This window comes from Echiichthys vipera, assembly GCF_963691815.1.
Source record: "Echiichthys vipera genome assembly, chromosome: 3".
Taxonomy (NCBI): domain Eukaryota; kingdom Metazoa; phylum Chordata; class Actinopteri; order Perciformes; family Trachinidae; genus Echiichthys; species Echiichthys vipera.
The window spans coordinates 8,281,440-8,306,039 of record NC_139828.1 but is presented as its reverse complement, the minus strand read 5'-3'; the positions used below and the strand labels follow the sequence as shown (position 1 = coordinate 8,306,039).

The 24,600-nt window shown below is 42.5% G+C and overlaps 1 protein-coding gene across 3 annotated transcripts in view; it reads left to right on the top strand.

Annotated features, from left to right (window-relative positions):
• Nucleotides 1-24,600, top strand: part of ddr2a (discoidin domain receptor tyrosine kinase 2a) — a 45,514-nt gene that overhangs the window by 8,904 nt on the left and 12,010 nt on the right. For all 3 annotated transcript variants that reach the window (XM_083940375.1, XM_083940376.1, XM_083940374.1), the window contains exons 2-7: nucleotides 10,291-10,404; nucleotides 19,898-20,000; nucleotides 20,626-20,857; nucleotides 21,138-21,285; nucleotides 23,145-23,247; nucleotides 24,415-24,598. In XM_083940375.1, the coding sequence (XP_083796501.1) occupies nucleotides 10,323-10,404; nucleotides 19,898-20,000; nucleotides 20,626-20,857; nucleotides 21,138-21,285; nucleotides 23,145-23,247; nucleotides 24,415-24,598 (852 nt within the window). In that variant the 5' untranslated portion in view covers nucleotides 10,291-10,322. The remainder of the gene's footprint in view (nucleotides 1-10,290; nucleotides 10,405-19,897; nucleotides 20,001-20,625; nucleotides 20,858-21,137; nucleotides 21,286-23,144; nucleotides 23,248-24,414; nucleotides 24,599-24,600) is intronic.

Sequence of the window (24,600 nt, the reverse complement as noted above, 5' to 3'; positions counted from 1 at the left end):
AATCACTGCAGGGTAACTAGAAAAATACACAGCAATGATTAGATTTTTCCATTCATCAAGTACAGGAGGTGGGGGTTGATGAAAAAGCAAGAATCCAACATCCTTGTCTGATATAATATGTTCAGCGTAAGAAGTTTACCTTGCAAATTAACTTGTCACATTGTTATTCAAATGATGTGAAAGCATTTTGATTTTCATCATTTCATTGTTTCAAAAATGACAGAAACATCTCTGTAGGGATGCAAAACAACCACGGAGAGATGCTAAATAGCTGAAAATAGACAAAAACGACCAAGTAGAGACAAAGAATGACAACAAAGACGTGCAAAATTATTAAAATTGGAAATAAAATGACCACAGAGAGAAACAAAATGACAACATAGAAACGTAAAATGTCTTAAAATAGATTTAAAAACACCACAAAAAGATACAAAATGACTAAAAATAGGTGCAAAACAATAACAAAGACATACCAAACAACTAAAAATGGATGTCAAATGACCACAAAGAGAAACAAAATGGTTACAAACCTTCTGAAAGTCGACTCTTTGTCTTGTGGAGTGGGGGCCTCTTACATGTCTGTGCCCAGGAGCCCTTTGTCTCATGATACGCCCATGGCTGAATGTAACTGTGATTGAGCACTTTTATCTGTGAAAACATCTACAGACATTTATTAGTCTAAGTGACTGACTGACACGTTAGGTGAACTTGTCACCTTGTTATTTGATTGAAAGTATTGTGGTTTCATTTCACATTTGAAGTCATATTGTTGAACAGAAATCCCGCCCTGTGTGAACGAGGAGATGTAATCTGGTGAAGCGTTCAGTTCTTCTGGACCCTCTTCTGCAGCGGCTCGTGTAAAGCCCCCAGTGTTGACGCTGCTGTGTGTGTGTTTGTGCGTGCACAGACGCGGAGGCAGGGAACAGAGCCAGGTAAACCTGCGTGTTGACATTTCAGGCTTTCCCAGGCAGGGTGCAGGAGCTGGTGGTACACCGACGTTACTCTGTGTGCTTGGCTCGACCCTCCAAAGAAAATCTGATTTATTTATACAAACACGAAAGCCTGGGAAAACTAAATAAAAGGACGCGGCGGCGAGCTCTCTCTGAATGCATGAGATGAGAGTGTCTCTGGGGTTATAAGACGAGGAAGAGGTCGATTTCATTGTGTGAAGAAAAGTTATTTACGACGTTTGTATTTGGAAACTCGTCAGTGAATCTCCAATGCGTTTAATTTGTTCTTCAGATTCAAGTTGTAGGTACAGTACAGTAGAGTACAGGTTTCTCTGTGTTTCACGGTTGAGCTCTGTGGGTTTCTGAGGGGAGTATTTGTCCTTCACCACTTCCTGAACGAGCCAAGAGGGAGCTGATATTTATGGGGCACAGAGCTTCCCCTCCACCCCAGAAGTACAAAATCAGGTCAATAGTCTATTCAGGAACGTTCTGCTCTAAGTCGACACAATAAACTCTGCCTGCTGCCTATCAACATTTAATGTTTATAATGACCCGAATTCAAACAAAGGTCCAGTCAAAGTTTGTTCTAGTCATAATACTGTCGGTATGAATGCATGAATGGATTACTGAAGGTCAGGAGCCCGTATCATTAGGCCCTGGCTAAACAAAGAGATGCTAAATCACCATGAGTTTACACACAGTGATGAAAAATGACTATAGGGATGCAAAACAACCACGAAGAGATGCTGAATGACTGAAAATAGACAAAACGACCAAGTAGAGACAGAAAATGACGACAGAGACGTTCAAAATGATTAAAAATGGAAATAAAATGACTACAGAGAGAAACAAAACGACAACATAGAAACGTAAAATGTCTTAAAATAGATTTAAAAACACCACAAAAGATGCAAAATGACTAAAAATAGGTGCAAAACAATCAAAAAAGTCATACGAAACAACTAAAAATGGATGTTAAATGACCACAGAGAGAAACAAAATGGTTACAAAACTTCTGAAAGTCGACTCTTTGTCATGTGGAGTGGGGGCCTCTCACATGTCTGTGCCCAGGAGCCCTTTGTCTCATGATACGCCCAAGACTGAGTGTTGCTGTGATTGAGCACTTTGAACATATCTGTGAAAACATCTACAGACATTTATTAGTCTAAGTGACTGACTGACATGTTAGATATTATATTTACTGTGAAATGACGTGCCATAACTCCCACTGGTACAGTAGATACAGTAATTTGCCACCACATTTGGGATCATTTACCACATATGGTTTTGTTTTTACACGTGGCCCTCTGGGGGAAAGTAACAGGACTGTTAAACGGCTGTCGTGCTGTAATCGACTGTTAGGCATGAAAAGATTTTCAGACTTAGAAAAGCAGGGTAACTGTTGGTTATTGTTTTTATTGTTAAATGTATTTTGACTCTATAAGATTACGCTCATTTTCAGGTTTATACTTGTATTTTGAGTGTCTACTAGAACATCAATCAATCTTCGTTCCTACCTTCACCTACGGTCATGAAAGCTGGGTCATGACCGAAAGAACGAACGTCTGAAATGTGTTTCCTCAGGAGGGTGGCTGGATTCTCCCTTAGAGAGAGGGGGAGAAGTTCAGCATCCGTGAGGAACTCGGAGTAGAGCCACTGCTCCTTTGCATTGAAAGGAGCCAGTTGAGGTGGTTCGGGCATCTAAACGGATAAAATACAAAAAGGTATTAGTATCAAAAGATAAAAACCGAATACAAGACCTCATGGCAGATACAAAAAACTAAGTCAGAATGCAAAAATTGATAGATTAAGAAGGCTGTACCATTAATTCATAAGTTGGCGTGTAGCTTAATTACTATTTGGGAACAAAACGGCCTCTGTATTTGTTTTGCAGACAGGCATTTTGTACCTGCGGCCTGATGGGAGAGACTAAAATCCACCATATAGTGGGTTGGATCCATGTTCTATAATAGACCAGAGTGAGGATCATACGTAACTGAGGGACAGAAGATACTTTTTAAACGTCATTTAGTGAAATTTGTGGGGATATCTGAGGCCAACTTTCCTTTTTGCGTCATTGCCAGACATGTATAACGTATGAAGTGTGGAGGTACGGCACAGTAAAGGTGAAACCTGATGTGAATCTCAACCAGAGCTCTGTTTAACGCACTCAAGTCATGTTTTTCTTTTTCTTTCTCCGTCTTCTTCCTTTGTCCTATAAACGTTTGACTCTGCTCTCATAGAACAACGTGTATCACGCTTGCTCCCTTTGACCTTTAAAATGTGTCAAACATGCTTCTGCGCTTTAAAGGACCTCGTTCTGATTACTTTATACACACTTTCAGCACAAGTTTGTTTTTGTCCCTTTTCTGAAAGCTTTTGGACGCGTCAGTGAACCTGACTTTGGTTTATTTTGATAACTGTGACCCTGGAGTGAGCTGAGCCGTGGTGCAGACTTCCATGAAGGTTAAAAGACACAAGATCAGAGGCAGTTTTGATTTTATTTTTTTCCACTCAGGCTGAATTTAAAACTTGACTCAAAGTCTACAGCCACGCTAGCGGCTAAATGCTAATGTTGGTATGCTAACACGATAACAAGGCATACATGCTGAAGTTTGATTCATACTATTCTTGCCATTCTCTAATATGAACCCGGGACAATGTCCAGACCAGATTGTCTGTTGAGTTTCCCTTTTAAATATGTAGCACACAACAAGAGATTGTCCGTGTCACATGTTTTCTCACCTACTGGAAATACTCTGTGTGGTTCAGGCAGGAGCGCACCTATGTTCGCCGCTTTGTATGAGATCAGGGAACAGAGGACCCTTTTCTTAAATAAAGGTTCTTTGGTCCTATGTTCCCTGGTCTGTTGTTTTTTCCACAATCAGTGCTGAATTCCTCGTCAAATAGGCCTATGTCGACTCAAACACTACCGCCTAACCCTGACCCTAACAAAATGCTGAGGCTTATGTGACCGGGGAACATAAGGATGACGTCTGGGAACGGTCACATAGCCGGTTCATAATCTCAGCCGTTCTTTGAATCTGGCAGGTTAACTCTGTTTAATATCCGATCCAACTGATTCGGACATTTGCGTTTTTACGTTCAGCTCCTCTTGAAAATGTCTAGAAAATTCTAATTTTGCAGCGCACGTGTGAAAAGGGCTTAAGTGCAACGTGTTCGCATGCTGACATTCGCTTATTAGCAGTGGACAGACTAACAAACAAAATACACAACATTCGGTGCATTATAATGAATGTCTATACAGCCTCTTGTGCTACAGAGACACTGTTTTACTAAGAACATCCAACAGTACTTTTTTGACGCCTACGGTAACCCATTAGACGTGACAGACCAAGGATGCCAAGTGTTTTGCAAAATGTGGTGCACAGTTACAACTGTTTCAAGGGTAAACTTTAAAACCCACTCCTTACGCTCAACCTTGCATTACTGTGGTGTGGTTTTTGGACAGGCATCTGTATCAAATACTTGCCTCCACCCTGTAGCTAAAGCCCAGAGTGGCATCTTTACTCCTCTTTGTGCACTTCTCCTTTATTCCCCCTTTATTCCCCAGCGGCTCTCCTAGTACCAGTTCATGTGCGACTGGCTGCGTTTGTTTGTTAGTTAGCAGCCTGTGACAAACTGTTGAGCTCCACTCATCAAAAAGTAGGTGGACCCAGTTTAATTGGGCGCCATGGCGACAGAGGAGAGCAGACTTTACCTCACACCAGTGATATCCAAACCAAACTTTGCCTGTTAATGTCTGAATCGCTTAATCAGCAGTAAAATACCAGACATACTGTACATGGAAGGATTTATTTTTCCAGCATTACTTCAGCACAGCATATGTGTTCCTGCATGATAAATTACAAGAGTCCAGAGGTCGAACCCTCTATCTCTCTGTGCTCTGCTCCCACATACAGGTGGGGAAGGCTTATTGTACGTGACGCAGATCTCCTGTCTCTTTCCTGCGTTTGTCTCCCAGGAGCTATGAGAATAAATCAAACAGTCAAGGGTTTGTGCAGCTGGTCCTCGTTGTGCTCCTCTGTCTCCGGTCCCACCATCCCTCTTTTACCGTGGCTGCTTGTGTTTTCAGCTACAGCACGACGTAGCTGTTGGAATTGATCTTTACAAAGCATTGTCCTCTTTTTAAGTTGCTCGTCGGCATGAAGTTGATTATGAAACTAGAAAAGTGCAGTTCTCCACCAGGTGTTCCTGCCTCTCTTTTACTGGTTTCACACGGGACGACTTCTGTGTTAAAGTCATGTGTTTGTTTGACCCGGCCATGCACCGCTGTGCCTCCCTACCACCTGCTGAACCAAGAAAAAACACCGCAGCCCAACATGGACTTGTGGACATGCCGCCCTGCGCTGTTCACGCCACTGTCTTTTTTGTTTTGTAAACAATGTTTGTTAGTTTTCTTTTTGAACATAGATGAAAAAGGACAATGTCCTCCCTTAACACACCCAACTTCCCTGTTACACAATAACAAAACATTACTCTTACAATGACGTATAAGTAACAAAGTGGGTGACACTAACCACACAAAAAAGCAGCAGAAAAATAAATATACAAAAAAAAAGATAGAAAGTACAAATTACACATAATTATGCCTGCGCTCTGGGTCGTTTCACGCCACTGTGTTACCGACCTCATCAACAAGTCAAGATAAGAAAAAAAGGGATTTATTCATCTCGTATTGTGCCTAACGTTAGTGGATCATAACATATCGAGTATGGAATCATTTCTGCAGATGCTCGGGTTCAAAATGAGACCGAACTTTTCTATGGATGTCAGTCTTTGAGTCAAGACAAAGGACAAAATGTGGCCTCCAACAGAGTGAAACACGGCTTCCTTGTAGCGTAGAGGAGTGAGGAGGCAGCAGCTGATGAAGGTTTGAAACAGTGAATAAAAAAGGTTTTTCAAAATGTTCCCAACACCGCAACCACGAGAGGTCCTTGAGCACACGGTCATAAATGTGCACAAGAAATATTAAACTGAGGGGTCCAGTATAATGCAAGATTAGCTGCGGACAGGAACACACACGATTCTGCACACACGGCCCAAAGAAAGATAGAGATTATACGTTTGATAACAATAGAGTATAATAAAAAAAAATGCTAAGGACACTTTTGTATCAGCAGTAAGTTGAAATTGAGATGATTTGATAATGCTTCCATAAGCTTATTACACTTTCCCCTCAAAATATGAAATATGTCCTTGAAAGTGACTTTTTCAACCGAGATAGGACGTGAGTAAGTTTCTGCTGCTGTGTTCCTGTAAGACGAGAACAGAGAGAAGTTTCCAGAGCTGTGAACCTGCGCGCTGCTGACTGATCTGACTTAACTGTATAACAGAGGCCAGAGGTGGAACGACAGCTGTTCACGTCATATACAGGTATCGAGGACAAAGCTGGATCCGGGGGAGGCCACAGCAACACGACTGATGCACAGAAAAAACATTTCCACATTTCAACAATCACGAAAAACCATCTAGAAAGTTTCCAGTGTTGAACTTACTGTACACTCAACGTCACACACTCAAAGTATAAGAACAGACAATAAGCCTGTGAATGTTCTCCTGTGTCCAGGTCATCGTTATCCTCAAAGCAATTTCAGTCAAAAGCAACTGGACTTGGTTATTTGTCTAGGACGGCGTTTTATAAGAACAGACACTTTCCAAATGTAAAAAAATCCACATGGAGAGACTTTACTTTACGTACATAAGTTATCCATCACAGTTGTGTTGTACTGCTGCTGTTCATGAACTGGTGCGATACTCATCTAGGAACCAAAGCAAACAGTTTGGTGTGAAGGCGTTTTTAAGGCCTGATCAGACAGAACACATTTTTATTTAGCAGCCTTGGGCGGCTTTTTGTGATGGTATCCAATGAGAGTGAACGGTTTTGCTTGCTGCTTTTGTGTTGCTGAACGCCTGAAAACTCAAAGGACTAATGTTTAAACAAATTGTCTGCGTTTCATTTGTTCTGGTAGATACGTCTAGCCCTTCTCCCGTTCAGACAGATTTCCAGATTAACCTTTAACATGTAAGCATGCTAACAAAAGCATGATCATGTGTTATGTTTCAGGGGCTGTATACACAAAACATCTTAAGGCTAGGAGTAGGTCCTAAGTTGCTGATTTAGGAGTAACTTCTTAAGATAAGTGTAATTCACAAAGCATTTTAGTGCTTAGAGTAGCTCCTAGATCTATAAAAACGTAGGAGTCCTAAAAAAATGCAGCTGTGCAACGCAGACGATCTTCAGTCTCTCAGCTGTGGGTCAGGAGGATTTTGCCCCAGACGTCCTATTCAGACTCCAGTGCGGTTGTTTATTCACTTCCCCATTGAAGTGTTTCTATCATAGATTCACTCTTAGGTACTCATTCCCTCTCAGCCAATCACTGTGGGCTTATAAGGGATACACATGATGTCATCCATAGCAACGAGGTCGACCCCGCCCTCAAGTCTTAGCTCAGGAGTCCCTCCCACTCCTTTGTAGAAGTTGGTCTCTGAGGCTTTGGGAAAAGGTTTGAAGGAATGACTCAAAACCAAGAACTTTTAGTGCTGAGATAAAATGTTTTGTGGATACGGCCCCTGATCTCAAAGGGCAACTGGCAGATAGATCATTACGTTTACAGATAATGTGTCTTGTGTGTTGGAGAAGTGGACTTTTCTACCTGTTGATGAAAAGTCAGAATCATCCTCTGCATGTCTGTGCTACATTTTATAATCAGTCCAATAGTTTTGGATAGATCTCAATCTGGACCAAAGCTGTTGAAGACTGAGAGGCTGACCCACTCGTAGCATACTGAATCAGTGAGCTGTAATTTAAAATGTATGTGATTTGCAGTAAATGGGCTAAAACATGCAACCACACCATTATGGGCCTTTGCGAACTGAAGGTCAGTTCACCTCCCTGATACAGCACAAGCAGTCTTCACATAAAGGTTCTCCAGCACATGGTAAACACATTTCTTAACTTCCAAATGCACACAAGCCATCAGGTGTTTGTGTTTCATTCGCTATGAAAGGCCAAGAGGAGTTAAGCTTAGTCAAGGCGTCAGTGGGAAGTGGCTGTAATCTGAAGCTGCAGGAAAAGGAAGTAAGAAAAGCAATGGGATTATGTGTTCAGGCACAATGAAGGAGGCAAGTCAGGCCTTAATTAGGGTCACAGGATTCAGTGGGCGGACCATCGACGCTGGTCGCACGACTTTAGTTTGAGGACATTTTTACCACACGATTACTTCAAAGGTCCACTTGAGCATTTGGCTCTTAATGCAAGAGACTTTGGGGATTCAGTTTAATCCAGAGGATTTATCTTTGGAAAAAACAAACTATAAATATCTTTTTTTTTAATATTTCCAAACGAACATGTCCAATTATTGGAGCCAGGCAATGTGGAAAGCTGAGGAACTTGTTCTTCAATATATCAGGTATCTTTATAAAATCAAGCCTGCCGGTCAAAACTAGAGCACATTTTGGCGTGAACTCAAAATCAACAGGTCTGGATTTAGTTCCCACAGGCAGCACACGAGAACCTGCGCTTCATATGTGTCAGAGATGAATGTGGACAGAGGTTAACTGTAGCAGACAGAGTTACCGCCGGAGGAGACCCCCTGTTGAACGTAAGCGACGAGAGCGAAGCATATATGTTGATATTTTAGAAGAAAGAATGTTGTACAGTAATGCGCAGTCACTGACAGCAGATTGAACACGATGTGAATGGATATTTGTGCTGGAGTCCAGGTTTGTTCCATTGACCGGAGCGCTGCAGCGTGCTGCCGATCCTTCTGTTATTTCAATGGGAAAATGTTGATTTTGGCCGGAGATGACGACCAGGAAAACGTCTGACACACACACACACACACACACACACACACACTCACCTACACACACACACACACACACACACACACACACACACACACTGATGTCTCTCAGAGAAAATTCCCACAGTGCTAAGGTAGTTTTGTTTTGTGTCATGTGTAATTGGGTTTAGATGACCCGTCTTTGTTGATGTATTTTAGTATTTACATTGGAGTTGTAGCACAAAGCTTGACGCCTGCAGACGATAAAGATGCTAAATCATCAGATAGTGGCAAAAAAAACACAAAAGCATTAAAAAACTTAAATTAAACAAACAAACATATTGTCCCATATTGTATAAAGTGGGGATAAAGGCTGAGTGGTTGCGTCCTATCCAGGTCTAATAATACTGATGGTGCCGTTACAGTTGTTCCCTGGCTGCAATGATACGCTGACGATGCACACATATACGCAGACCTGGAAACGCTGACCAATCAGAGCAGACTGAGCTTTTTCAGGAGGGGGGTCTTAAAGCGACAGGCGCTATAACAGAGTGTGAATACAGGTATATTCAGACAGACGGTATGAGAAAGATACTTTGTTTTTAACATTAAAGCATATAAACACGTTTTAGTCCAAAATACAAACTGAAAATGAGCATAACATGCGCCCTCTTCTCTCCACGAACATCAAAGTGTCTCATTTAATACACAGCTTTGTTACATAAGACGCAAATAACATGGTGTGAACAATAAAACTTATATAACAGAGACTTTGAGCAGCAGTAAAAGAGCCCCAGCTGGTTTCTCTAAGTAGTTAACCCGCTCATGATCAGATAGCTGCACCACACTGTTTAAGTGAAGCAAACTAAAAGTGGAAGGTTTTGCTGATGAGGATAAAAACTGAACGCATCCTCGTCCCTCTGTCAGCTGTAAATAAGAAAAGGCTGCGTGCATTTCTTTGTTTGAAGTCGCACAAATGTGAAACTAGCTGAAACTGGTTGTGTTGGACAAAGTGGTCAGTCGGAGGCGGCGCGTTGGCGCTGCGTCCGTGCAGCTGAAGTCATGTCTGTGACTCAGTGTCTCTTTCTCCCCTTCCTGCATCATTTATTCATTCATCATTCGTTCCTACAATTAGTGTGTAATATGAAAAATTATAAAACGAAAAAAAAGCTTCATTTTAATTGCATCTCATGAACTGAGAGCGCTCTGTCTCGTGTGGCTGATATTGAAATATCACCACTGTTAGAGTTTAATAGGCCGTCTCTCAGAGAGCGATAAAGCACTAAATAAATGGAAATTTCAGTTTGGTGGCAATTATTGTGTCTTTTAATGAGTGGAATAAAAACATGCTTCCAATTAAACTCCTATTTTCCCCAAACAAATGTTTGGTTCCCATGAAGACAGAGGAGAGAATATAACAAAATAACAAACTGAGCTAGTTTTCACCCTTTTAGCCTCGTTGTGAAACTGCACATTAAACTGTGTTTGAATCCTACATCTGCTTAACCTGCTGTGTGCGTCTTCTCTTTCAGATTGGAAGCCTGTGTGTGTGCGTGTGTTTGGGATGAAGCACCTGCGGGACGTCCACTTCCTCCTGCTCATCCTCCTCCACCTGTTGGGAGCCGTCACGTCACAGGTCAACCCAGGTCTGTGCCTTTGCTGTTGTTTCTGACTGCAATGAGATCTTATTTGAGAGTTTGCGAATGCTGTCGAAGGAGTTTTGTGATTTTTTTGGTCGTGTTTGGGGCTCCGGGCCAGACTGCGACTGATTCTGATTTTGGATAAGTGCTGCCCTGTGGTCCTCTCTCTCTGGTTTGGCCTCTTTGATCCCAGCATGCACGGCTTTCTGCAGCTCTCCCTCCACTGAACGGGTGTTTTTTTGTGATGTCAATGAAAAAGGACCAATGATTTTTTAACAAGGAAATAGAGACAGAGACAAATGGGAACCCGAGAGAGTTTTTTTGGGGGGTTATTGTTGAAATACAGCAGATATTTGCCAGTGAAAACCTCGATGTGGCTACTGTTTATGACTTCAGTCTCAGAGCCTCTGTCATCACGCTGAGTTTCCTCCATTGTTGAAAGGATAATGGATTGCATGTGCTCAGATCTAAACAGTTGTTCATGATGGTTTTGTCAGAAAGGTTCAACACAGAGTTTGCAGGTCACTCTGACCTCACTCTGCCAAGCAGTGTTTAAAAAGAATAAAATAACAGTGGAAAAAAAAAAAAAAAAACGCCCCATCACTTCCACATCCTCCCGCCTCGCTCCAGCCCACTTCCACTTTCAGAATAAAACTTTTTACATCATATTTACAGAAATGAAACTCAGCGTGCTTCGCCCGGAGGGGAACTTTTGCAAAATGTTATCAGGCCAGGGGCCGCTTCAAGATTCAAGAAGCTTTATTTATCCCGAGGGAAATTATTGTGCAACAGTTTCAATACAAAGGTGGGAAAGGATCAGAGTGACAATAAGCATAAAAACATAAATCAAATAAAATAAAGCTAACATAAAATAAATCAAACAATAACTAAGTGTGACAGAGTGCAACAGACAATGTGGTTAAGCGTAGGTTTATACAATATACAACAATACGCAGCGTGCAGTTTAGCAGCAGATAGAAATAAAATAAGTACAAACTAAATAAGTGAGAAGGAGCGATAAGTGATAACAGTGTTAAAAGTGTAGCAGCATTTCCTACAGAACTAAGTTACAGTAAAGTGCAGTGAAGTGTAGCAGCCTTTCTTACTGAACTAAGTTAGTTACAGTAAAGTACAGAAAAAATTTGTTAATAAACAAAAGGCCTTTTTCCAACAAACTGCCTGTTTTGAACCTTTCCAAGGTCGCAGATTTTCGTTCTAAGAGGTCCGGCGTTCCTCTCCGGGAAGAGTTTGAGCGTCGAACTCTTTAAACACATTCAGATGGATTTTTACGCATCAGTTTATGGTTTATTTTTTTATTTATGTAAAGGAAAAAACTGGTGACAATTTAAAGTCCCCCTCTGTTTTTTCTTCTTGTTCCTACAGTTTGATGTTTAAGTTTCACTGTGCAGAGTTTGGCACTATATGTCCGTGTTTATGTTGCTTTTTATAAATTATTGTTTCTTATTGATGCTTCCTCTATGTTTGATATTCACTTTGCTGCTGTAAAGGGAAATTTTCCCTTTGTGGGAATAATAAAAAAGATCTTATCTTATCTAATCTCATCTTAAGAGACAAGGCTGTTTTCACGTTTATCTGCTGAAGGTGCAAAGTGTCTCTGAGTTCGCTAAAAATCTGATTTAAAGAAGTTGTGTGACATCACAACTGACTTTCAAAGTAGTTGTGATAAAGGTGCCGGCCTACGAGCACGGTTTGTGACATCACAACTACTCTGAAAGTCAGTTCTGGTTAAATATTGAACTTTTATCAGTGTGACGTAGAAAGTTGAAGCTGAGAACGAGTTTTACAGTGAAGCCGAAGACCTGCTGTGTCTTTAGAAATGAAAAACATCTGAATATTCATAGTTTTTGGAATTTTTAATTAGGAAGAAGGAGAAGATGCCTTTTAATGTGGGAAAAAATAGACTTTTTTAATGGAAAAAACACATCAGACAGACATTATTGTTCCAAGCAATGTCTTAATATATGTCCAGAGAGGATCTTTAAAATCAGAATCTATAATAATATGACAACCTACTCTTTCATGACTTAATTCTCTAAATCTGGCCTGACTTTCATGTTCTTTCACGCTTGTTCTTTATATTTTATTTTGAACATTTACAGCCACATAAAAAATAAAAACCCCAAAATTATTAGAATATTAAATTGGATTATAACTTGATAAATAAATGTCTCATAAACGCAAAAATTAAAAAACGACACAAACTAAACATGTTCAAAGTTTCTAGGACTTTTTTTCTGGCACTTTTCTTTGAAACAAGCTCTGTTTTGATGCAGTTTTATGCACTTTTGCACCTTTTTTACATTAAAAGAACAAAAATAATCCCAGTGTGAATCAATTTATTCTCAATGTGAATTGGAAACTGGTCGACGGGCCGCCAAGCGCCAAACACACCCTAACCCCAATCACTGTTCTTCAACTGAACGTCCAACTTCTTTTTCTGAGAGCGTATGAAAATAAAAACAAACATGAGGTCATGATGACAGGCCCTCTGGGGTTGTCTCGGTCAGTGGCGCTGAATCAAAAGTACCAACGTTACATTTTTCAAGCCGAGAATAAAACAAACAAAAAGTTACGTTCATGATTCGAATGAGCTGCACAGACGTTCACACATAAACACACAAACACACGCTCTAAACCTGGCTTTCCCTGTTTGTCATGCATTTGTTCTTCGGGCCAAAGCTAACAGCATAAAAGAGAGTTTTATATGTTTTTCCTTTATTTTGTTTAAAGCGAGGGAAGAAGTAGAAACAGAGAGGGTGAGCGAGATAGAGATCATAGTTTATAGAAGGAGTTTCATGCTGTGGTTACTTTCATGCAGAGTTCTCCTTGCACATATATATATTAATAGCTGCATTTCTGGCCTATTTAACCAGATGTGGATGTAACGTAGGAAGCTTAAAATATTGTTTTTTTTACACAATCTTAGATCTTCTACCATTCAGCATTCAAAACTTTTGCCGGTGGATATTTTATGAGGCATCTTCTCAACTACACTTAATTAAACGTTTGAGTGTTTGACCCTTGTGGGAGTGACTTTCTTTGGTCGTCTCTCTTTTGTGTTTGTGTTTGTGTGTGTGTGTGTGTGTGTGTGTGTGTGTGTGTGTGTGTGTGTGTGTGTGCCTGCTCACATGCATATACTCGCATGCACACGCATACTGTGGATCCAGCTATCCCACTGGAGTCTGTGGCTAATGCATACCAGACATTCTGACAGCAGGAAAGTCCATTGAAATAAGCTCTGTCTTTCTCCCCAACACTTTTGTGTGCGTGTGTGTGTGTGTGTGTGTGTGTGTGTGTGTGTGTGTGTGTGTGTGTGTGTGTGTGTGTGTGTGTGTGTGTGTGTGTGTGTGTGTATGTGTGTGTGTGTGTGTGTTTCCCAGTATTTGACCACTCATAAGTCATGGAAAGGACTATTTGTGCATCCGATCATGGTCAAAGTTCAACAAGTTCACCGTTTAACACAAAGTTTTGTATCTGTAATCTGACTCTAAGGATTTCTTCACTCGAAAAACACACCAGCGATGATGATTACTTTTTAAAAAAACGACTCCAGTGTCGCTAAAAGCTTGAATCACAACCTGCTCTAATATATGGAAGCAGGATATATCCACCTTTAATTCTGTCTAATGCTTTAGTTCTGCCGCGTTGAGAAGAGGGTGATTTTTCCACGGTCTGGAAATATTCATGGCTGAATTTAGTAGAGCTGAGATGTTGAGTGATGCCAATTTTCCCCTGTTTAAAATTCCCAAGCAATGGAGTTATACCATCCCTGTCTTTCCCATTTTACTCGTGAGTGGGCGAACTTTATTTCACTGTGGAAGGGGAGGAGGTGTGGACATGAGCCGGGGCCCGGGCAGAGCAGCCAAATATCAACCAGTGCAATTATTGTGTGGGCTTCTGCTCGTGAGGATGTTTGCAGAAAACCGTGAAAGTATTAACTTAAAGTGAAACTATGTAACTTTTGAAAGAAGAAATCATCTGACGTTATAACTTCTGACTACTTATGCTGCTACTACAGAGTGGTGAAGTCCCGCCCCTTCCGCTAGACCCCATGGGACCTCTGAGATCGTAAAAAATGAATGGGCCTCAATGCAGATAATCGAAATATTTGCTGGTCCCAGGCGTGATATAAGCCTCTCGAGACCGTCCTGATCTCTGAGCTCCATTGTATTTTACTCACAAGTCTGGTAACATGCGGCGGAGAAAATTTGGAGAAGTTTGCCAAGCGACCGAACCAATCAGTGTTGGTTTTGAGGTGGGTCGAAGTGTGACGCAATGAGAAGCGACTGTTCAGTGTAAACAACATGGCGGCTTCCGCTGATGAGATGAGCGCAGCTATCGGGCAAATCTCTCCAACGCTTTTTTCTCTGTGATCCTTCTGTTAGAATATGGACCGGGCTCCTGAATTTGTGCCTTTTAACTGTAAATTTGCGTTACACAAACTGCAAATATCCTTTACCGACATGTTGTTTACTTTGTGAGCTTTGCCTCGATGCTGTTAGCACGTCGTACACTTCGTTGATCTGATTGGTTGATTTGGCCCGTATGTTGGTGATGGACAGATGGTTTATCCAATCAGCAACCAGTATTTTCGCCCCTTCCCAAAAGGAGAGTTCCCAGATGGAAATGCTGAGACAATGAGAATCAATCCATCTGGCGGGGTCAGGTTAGGACACTGTGGGGATTGATTCGCTTTTGGGGCCTCAAGTGGCCAAAATGGAGGAACTACACTTGAGGTAAACACATTATTCACATTTAAATCACGAGTTTCTGATTTCACTCTCTTTTTAGCTCGGCTTTTCTCCCTCAACTCCTCTCTCTAGCTGCTAAAAAAGCTGAATTTCTTTGCTACTGTCTTTGGAAACAAAGCTGATGAGAGCGGAAAAGCTCCGTAGAGCTGATTAAACAGCAGTTGTTTGATTATTCTCTGTGAGTTCACCACACCACAAGCGACCCCTTAAATATTATATGTAGTCATTTGATCCAATGTTTGTATAAAAATGTTGCAGCTTTAAAGCACCTTGTGTAACACAAATGTAATAAATAAATCAGAAAGTTATTTTAAAAGCAACACAACTAAATCTGCAGTTATTATTTAGCGAACGTGAACGTCAAGTTGCGTGACTACACAGCGTGTGTGTGTGAATGTATTTGGAGCCAGCGGTTGGACAGCAAACACTGCAGAACAAACCTGCCTTTCAGGAGTCAGGGTGCGGTAAAAAATCAAGAGGTGAGAGAGAGGGTTTGGTCCATTACTCCTTCATCTCTCTTTCTCTTTTTCTCTCTCTCTCTCTCTCTCTCCATTCCTCCGCCACACAAGGCTGGTATTTTTCCACCTTTTTCTGTGGTGATATTTTTAGATACTGTGGCCAAATGTGGAGCCTGAAGGATGGTGGTGTGTGTGTGTGTGTGTGTGTGTGTGTGTGTGTGTGTGTGTGTGTGTCAGTATGTGTGTGTGTCTGTGTGTCTGTGTGTCTGTGTGTGTGTGTGTGTGTGTGTGTATGCCTCGCTCACCCCTGGGGTCACCTCTGAGTGGGTTGGGTGGATAAATAAACACAGTGAAAACCAACATTTGGAAGAGCGGTCACACATCCGGCACGATATACTAAAACCCGTCTCTCTGACTCTCTCGAGGATGTGGTTAAAGACTCTGATAATGACTCCTATTTTCATCAATTATGTCCCGGGCAATTTCAGCATTTTCCCCCAACTAGTGACGATGCATTGTCTGTTAGTATCACTGCATTTTTCTGGCAAGACTTCAGAGGAAAATGACACCACCTCAAACCACATGACAACACAAAATGATCCCTGCATTTCCACTCAGAGCAGTTTTTACATGCACACTTTACGAGTCCACTATTTTTCTGACAATATAGATTGATACAGGTCGTGTAAACATCATATTCTGTTTGAATGTTATATGTTTGCATTGTTTATATGTGTAAATTGAATCTGTGTATTTAACTGTAACGTTTAAAGTCCCCGTCCTTCTCCTCTCGGTCCCCCTGATGGATGTGTGAGCTTCACTGTGCAGAACGATGCACGTGCAGCGTTTGATACGGGAAAGTTGTTTTCACGTTTTTCCGCTGAAGGTGGAAACTTCCTCTTTGCTCGCTGAAAATATCGGATTTCAAGGGTCGGCCCTATGAGCGTGATTTGGATTTTGGATTTTTGTATGTATGTTTACGTCATCACTGCTCGACTGATTTTAACAACCGTGTACCCTTTTCTAATCTTTACACTGTATGCCATGGTATGTCGTCTTTGCTAGGTTGTATTTAAGGAAGCCTTTTGTAAAACCTTGGCCCGGGACTACAGATGGAAAATGGCCTCTTGGCAAATTCAGGTGTTTTAATTCCATGTGTATTTATGTTTATTTATTAATTATTAATTCCCTTTCAAATAAACTAAACTGAAGGCTGTGTTTGCATGGTCGAACAGCTCCATCACTGACGGAAAACTCTGTAAAAAGGAATATTAGTGTAAGCTATCTTTCATTAGCCATGTAAACCGCTTAGCAGGAATATTGTCTTTTTCAGAATACGGGGAAAAAAACATTTTGTGCATGTTAACGTGTGTCTTCCCAGTGTGTGAGAAACAGAGTAAAAGATGCTGCACAGTGGTCCTCTCTTTCTCTGTCTCCATGACTGTTTGCACTCTTTATACCTCTGTGTGATTGGCTCTCACAAGCGCAGGAACGCCAACCACCTCAAACCCCATAACCTCTGGGCCGAGCTGCAACGCTGCACCAACTTTTGCAGCTCCTCGATGCCAGTGATTATCAATCCAGCCTTTCCATTTTCAAACACTGACGTTCCCCGTCATCTTATCCTGCTCTGATTTGATTTGAAATCATTTATTGGAGATCTCTGCTGTTTCTCTTGAAGCAGGTTCTGACGATTTGTGTTTTACTACGGCTATCATACGTGCAGTTTGAGCACCGCACCTATCATTAAATCGGTCACGTAATTACGCAGCGAAGGATACCGCTAATATGCCGGGAATATGAGAAGATGATGTCTGTTGATGCGGTCTGCTTATGGCCAAGGCGATCTGGTGCGAGGAGAGTAATAGGAGTGGGGTGGAGGAGAGGGGAGGGGTGTAAACATTTGGGGATAAGTGAAGAGGGCAACATGGAACAAAGGTTAGAGAGGACAAGATGAAAAGAGGACAGAGGAGGCGTAGACATCTGGAAGAGTTTTTATTTGTGCCTCCTTCGAGCTGTCACTGTGTCACTGCCAAGTGTGTGTGTGTGTGTGTGTGTGTGTGTGTGTGTGTGTGTGTGTGTTTTGTGTGCACGGACACGAGCGCAGCATATCAGACCATCAGTCCCAAACTTTCAGGGGATTTTCACATCTTGACTTTTAAGCAAATATTTGGAGATCAAGAAAAGAGAGAAGAGAGAAAAACACAGGGAGGGAGGGAGGGAGGGAGAGAGAGAGAGAGAGAGAGAGAGAGAGAGAGAGAGAGAGAGAGAGAGAGAGAGAGAGAGCGAGAGAGAGAGCGAGAGAGAGAGAGAGAGAGAGAGAGCGAGAGAGAGAGAGAGAGAGAGAGAGAGAGAGAGAGAGAGAGAGAGAGAGAGAGAGAGAGAGAGAGAGAGAGAGAGAGAGAGAGAGAGAGAGAGAGAGAGAGAGAGAGAGAGAGAGAGAGAGAGAGAGACCTGCGAGCTCTGCTGTTGCTGGCATCTTCTCAAAGGTTTTTCTGTGATACAAGGGGCCAGGCCAACAGGGTCAGCCTCCACTTCCACCTCCACTGAAAGCCCAACGCTATCACGCACACACACACACACACACACACACACACACACACACACACACACACACACACACACACACACACACACACACACACACATACATACACACACACACACACACACACACACACACACACACAGAGAAAGGCTCTTTCATCCATACACGAGGCTAACTAGCGGTCACATCCTGTTAGGTGGAGTTATCGATGTCAGGGCCAAAACACAAGATCAACCCAACCCTGTAGATAACGTGGGACGGAAAAGCGCCTTTTCATTTTCTTGCTCCAGAAATCAGTAGATTCATTCAGAGCCTTGTAAAAACTTAATAGATACCACGCTGGCTGCGTCAAGCTCAGCTAAGTCTTAATGAGATAAAGATTTTCGAAATAATGCTGTTAACTTTTTATCACCTCTCGCCGGTGAAGGGGGACAAAAGAAAAGAGGGAGGGGTCGGACCACACAGGAGGAGAGAGCGGAGACGTGAGGGGGCGGACGGGCATGCAGGAAACAGAGGGCATATTTCTTCTATTGACCGCACAGTGGGGGAGTGATGGGCTGAAACCTGCCAGCTTTACCACACACACACACACACATACACACACACACACACACACACACACACACACACAGTAACTAACGCTGGCACATGTGCACTGTTTGCACTGGCAGAGATACTGAATGGATCCAGCTTATTATTTCAATAAAACAACCACAATTTGAGTGCAAGGAGTGTATAGTTGCTTGTGTGTGTGTGTGTGCGTGTGTGTAGTACTCCACCCCACCTCTCCATCCAGCACTATCCATCACATTTTGAAGGTTTCATGACAGGAGCTGGGAATTAAGTAGTTCTGTCTTAGAAATGTCTGAGAGTGTCTGGTGAGTGTTTGAGTACGTTTTTGAATTTTTCAACGCTTTTTCAAAGGGAAGTGAGCGTGATAATGCAGCCGTTCAGCCATTGTCGGCCAAAGCGGAGCCAAGTGTGTGCACCATTGGGTGGTTTTAGGCAGAAGTCGTAACTTTCTATGAAAAAATGTTTGTTTTTCTCAGATTTGCAAATTTATTTTAACAATGTGTTAAAAAGTGATGTATCTCCATCTTCTGTTCCCGTCTGCTCCGAATGGCATCTGCTAGTTTCCACGGTGCCCAAACATCCACTCAGAGCCGAGGAGTCTCTGACACAGTGTCAATAACTACTGTGAACGCCGATCAAACTGTGAAATTAGGCACCACTGATCAAATGTGAATCAAAATTCTGTTAGCGTGTTGCATATTTCATGCATAACATGCTTTCAGAAACATGTTTTAGTGTACTGTTTAGCTGCAAAATAAGAAAGTTTGTGACCAAGTCGAGCCAAAACCAAGCCCCGCCTACCAGCCGACCACCCGGACAAACTTTCTCAGCTAAACAGTACACTAAAATATGTTCCTGAAAACACTTCATGTAAGAAATATGCAACACAGTAACTTTGCGTTAACTTGCGCTGCCTAGTTTTACAGTGACTCCTTGGCTCTGATTGGTTGTCGGTCGAGCTCAGTGAATCTAGCAGATGACATTAGGAGCAGACAGAGAGAGTTAGAGCGGCTTTACTATTTCACAGATCGCTGCTTCTGTCAGAATATACTCACAGTTTCAGCAAATATGGAAAAATCTGGAAAAATACTTCTGTCATCATCTAAAATCGGGCCCTGCTTTTAATGGAACATGTTGTTGTGCCTCAGGTGTGTGTCGGTATCCTCTGGGCATGACGGGAGGGCAGATACAGGACGAGGACATCTCAGCCTCCAGCCAGTGGTCTGAGTCCACCGCTGCTAGATATGGCAGGTAGGTCTCTCTTACACACACACATGTATCCACACACACACACACACATGTATCCACACACACACACACACACACACACACACACACACACACACACACACACACACACACACACACACACACACACACACACACACACACACACACACACACACACACACACACACACGTGGCTTATCCTGCATGGTGCCTGTGCCTGTTTATTTTTAGTCAGCCACAATCTGGGATATCAGTTCTACTTAACAGCCACTTGATTAAGGAGGCGTGTGTATGTGCGTGTGTTTGCGTGTGTGTGTGTGTGTGTGTGTGTGTGTGTGTGTGTGTGTAAGAACTTGGGTGGCCTTCATTCAGTAAGTATCAAGATAATGATGTAAAACACTTCCCCCTGTCCATCCCGACCCGTCGCCCCTGCCAGCCCCCTGCCCAAAATGAACACTTAAAAAAAGTATTTACGACGCAGAGTTTCACCGAGATGTTGTTATAACCACGACCGCACTCACTTTCACTTTCCTCTCACCTTTTCCCCTCCATCCTGTCCTAATTTTTCTTCCTCCCCTCGCTCATTACCCCTTTCCTGCTGTAACTCCAAAATGAACACCCACCCTCACCCTCCCTTCTCTCCCAGGTTGGACTTTGAGGAGGGCGACGGTGCGTGGTGTCCAGAGATAACAGTGGAGCCAGACAGCCTGAAGGAGTTTCTCCAGATTGACCTGCGCTCGCTCCACTTCATCACCCTTGTGGGCACCCAGGGTCGTCACGCAGGAGGCATCGGTAATGAGTTCGCCCAGATGTACAAGATTAAGTACAGCCGTGATGGAAGCCGCTGGATCTCATGGAGGAACAGGCAGGGCAAGCAGGTACGTTGACCTATCAGTCAGTGCTGTAACCTTTATAACAAATATGATAAAGACGCCATGTGTGCTGATACACATCATCTGCTGTCAGGTAATGCTTTTATGGCCTGTCGTTGTTTATAAAGTACCTGGTATAACTGTGTTTATAGTCGGAATAGAGATAGCAGATTGGACTGATTCATTAATTCTTCATTATCTATAAATGATATAAAGAGGTCATGGGTCATTCTCAGTCATTAGCAAACTTCTTCATGAGGTCAAGGTGCGCTTGTTTTACCTGCAGGTGATTGAAGGAAACAGGAACGCCTATGACATCGTGCTGAAGGACCTCGAGCCGCCGATCATCGCTCGCTTCGTCCGCTTCATGCCCGTCACAGACCACTCCATGAACGTCTGCATGAGAGTGGAGCTCTACGGCTGCGAATGGCTGGGTAAGAGGTGGCTAATGTGGAAAGGAAAAAAATGACTGATGGAAAAAAAAAAGAGAGGCTGTTTGAGGACGGATGAGCGAGGATGTGGAGGGCAAAGATGACAGCTGAGCTGAGACACCAGTCCTTACCTTTGAGCCCATAAAGATAGAAAGATCAGCTGATTCTCTGTCACCTTTTCGTGCAAGCAGATGTTTAAAGGTCCCGTATTGTAAAAAGTGAGATTTCCAGGTCTTTTTTTTTATCATAGAGCAGGTTGAGGTGCTTTATAAATACTGTAAAAGTATCAAAACGCTCAATCCACAGAGCCGGTATTCAGAAACTGAGCCTTTTAATGAGCCGATATAAAGGTAGAAAGTGCAGCTACAGTCCCATTACAATCATTCTTTGGCTGCAATAACGAGAGTGCGGGTATGGAAGACCCAGAAACGCTGACCTATCAGAGCTGACTGGGCTTTTTCAGGAGGGGGTCTTAAAGAGACAGGCGCTACAACGAAGCATTTCAGACAGACAGGATGAGAAAAACGTATTTTTTGATCATTAAAACATATAATTGTGTTCTAGTAGCAACCCAAAATACAAGTAAGAACATGAAAATGAGCCTTCTGTAATATGGGACCTTTGCATCTATATTTTGGTGTACTGTTTATTGGTAGAGAGTGATGCTGGAAGACCCAGAAATGCTGACCAATCAGAGCAGAATGGGCTTTTTCAGGAGGGGGTCTTAAAGAGACAGACGCTTAAACGCAACATTTCAGACAGAAGGTGAATACAGGTATATTCAGACAGACAGGATATGAAAAATAATGTGTTTTTTGAACATTAAAGCATGTTAACATGTTCTAGTCGAATCCTAAAATACAAGTATGAACCTAAAAATGAGCTTAATATGGGATCTTTAAACAACACTGTCTGCAATAATCAAATCACTGACTAAATATTGAGCAACCACCTGAAGTTTAGGAAAGTTTCTTCGATGCACAGCATGTACGTGAGCATTTTAGATGTGCGTGTGTGCACAAAAAGCACAAGAACAAAGGGACAAATGTGGTATGAACCTCCCCAAGTGTGCCAAATTTTAACTTGAGATTTTGAACATGGGGAGCTTTTAAAATTTGAAGTCAGTGAAAAAAACAAACAAAAATGAACGGGTCTCTAAGTGCTCACATTTAGGGGAAATATTAGACTCCGGCTCAGTTGGTAGAGCGACTCCTACTTGTGTCATGGTCGTTGTGTCCTTGGGTAAGACATTCACCCACCTTGCCTTGTGTGAATGTGTATGACTGCTGTATGTTTGAGGAGGTGGTCAGAGGGGCCGAAGGCGCTGATTGGCTGCCACGCTTCCGTCAGTCTGCCCCAGGGCAGCTGTGACTACTACGTAGTTTACCACCACCATGTATGTCTCTGTAAAGCGCCTTGAGCACCAAGAAAGACGCTATATAAATCAAAGCCGTATTAATTATGTTAGAGCTGGTACGTTGATTTGTCAAGCTCATGCTATTGTTATCACAACAGAACGAGGATGTTGTTGATGAACTCGGACTTGATGATGCTGTGAGCACAGTTGTTGAGCGTAACTTAATGAATATGCTGATAGATTTAAATTTCAAATGTTTTTATTATGCACACCTGGTGTAAAAGTTGTAAAGATGTATGATATATATTAGATTCTCCTTGTCGCCAGGCCTTCTACAAAACATTTCTCCAACTCTTCATCACATACTCTGTATTTGAAATTGCCCTGGAAAATCCTACCTGTGCATCATTTTGTAAACATTTAAATCTCAAACAAGACAAACTTCGGTGCTTTTGAGCGTCTTGCAAAGATGGATGTTATGTTAACACTTTTCTGTGCTCTGCAGACGGTCTCGTATCGTACAACTCTCCAGCAGGAGAACACATGAGCTCCCCTGCCTACCCTGCTTATCTCAACGACTCTGTCTACGACGGAGCAGTCATCCGCAGGTGTGTGTTTCATTATTCCCCCCTCCTCTCTTTTTCACACACACTGCTGGGTCACTACCCTCATCCGTCCTCAGTGATTTTCCCCCTCACCTTGTTGTTGCCCTGTCACCATGGTGAAAGCAAAGAGGCCGGCGGTGGTGAGCGGGTCATGGTGGTTTACTTAGTTGGGCAATACCTCATAGGAATGACTGAGTCAACCCTGTTTCTAAAGTTTAAAAACTGGAATGAACCCATGAGTCTTTTGTTGACGGTAGTGTTTAGGTCATGACATGGTGAATAATGTCCTCCATGACACGGGCCGGCTTCCTGCTCTCTGTGGAGGCAACATTGCAGAGGGGAAAAGAAAATGGCCTTTATTACGATATCAGCCAACAGCAGAAGTGAGGAGTTGGTTCTACAATGCTGCCACCTAGTGTTACATGGCAGCACCATAAAAACCCTTTTTAATAGAAGTTTTTATACAGGCGTGGGTACAAAGCCCCCGTCAATATTAAGAGCATGTGCATTTGTCCCCCACAATAAAATCATAAAAGTAGCAGAGGATTTTTATTCTGAAATGCCTCAGGATCCCCCAGTTAGAGCTGGTTAATGTGAAAGGGAAGTTTGGGGTCCCCTGCTAAAGCTGCTCCCCCCCGCGACTCGCCCCCGGATAAGCGGATGAAGATGAGATGAGATGATGAGAACTGGTAGATTCTGGTGAAGTAGGGTGCGGTGTGCAACTTCAAAAGCAATGTCTGCCGTCTGCCATAACAGACAGAAGAGGCGATGCTGAGGCTACACTTTGATAAACACGGCAAAAGCTGCTCTACAGCCACAATTTAGAGCAAGAATAATAAATAAAAAACAGAGTTATAGTCTGTCCACTAGTATTAGTACCACTGTTCTGAGAATTAAGTCATAATAAAATAGGTTGCTTCGATCGAGTCATGTTGTTATTTGGATATTTTTGATCGTCAGCTGTTTTCCCTTCGCATAAATAACGAAGATCTCATAAACTGGTGCATAAAAATCCACCAAACTGCAAAAAAATTAAGAGTTTGACGCTCAAAACTTCCTGGAAAAGGACCCCAGGACCCACCAATGTTGAAAGGAAGTGTGCAACCTTGTGTAAAAGCTGTTCCTCTGTGTTTGCTGCCTCTCTTTTACACTTGTTTGTCTGTTTGTCAGTATGACAGAGGGCTTGGGCCAGCTGACTGATGGAGTCTGTGGCCTGGATGATTTTACGCACAGTCACGTCTACAACGTGTGGCCCGGGTACGACTACGTGGGTTGGACCAACGAGAGCTTCTCCAGTGGATATGTTGAAATCATGTTTGAGTTTGATCGCATACGCAACTTCACCACAATGAAGGT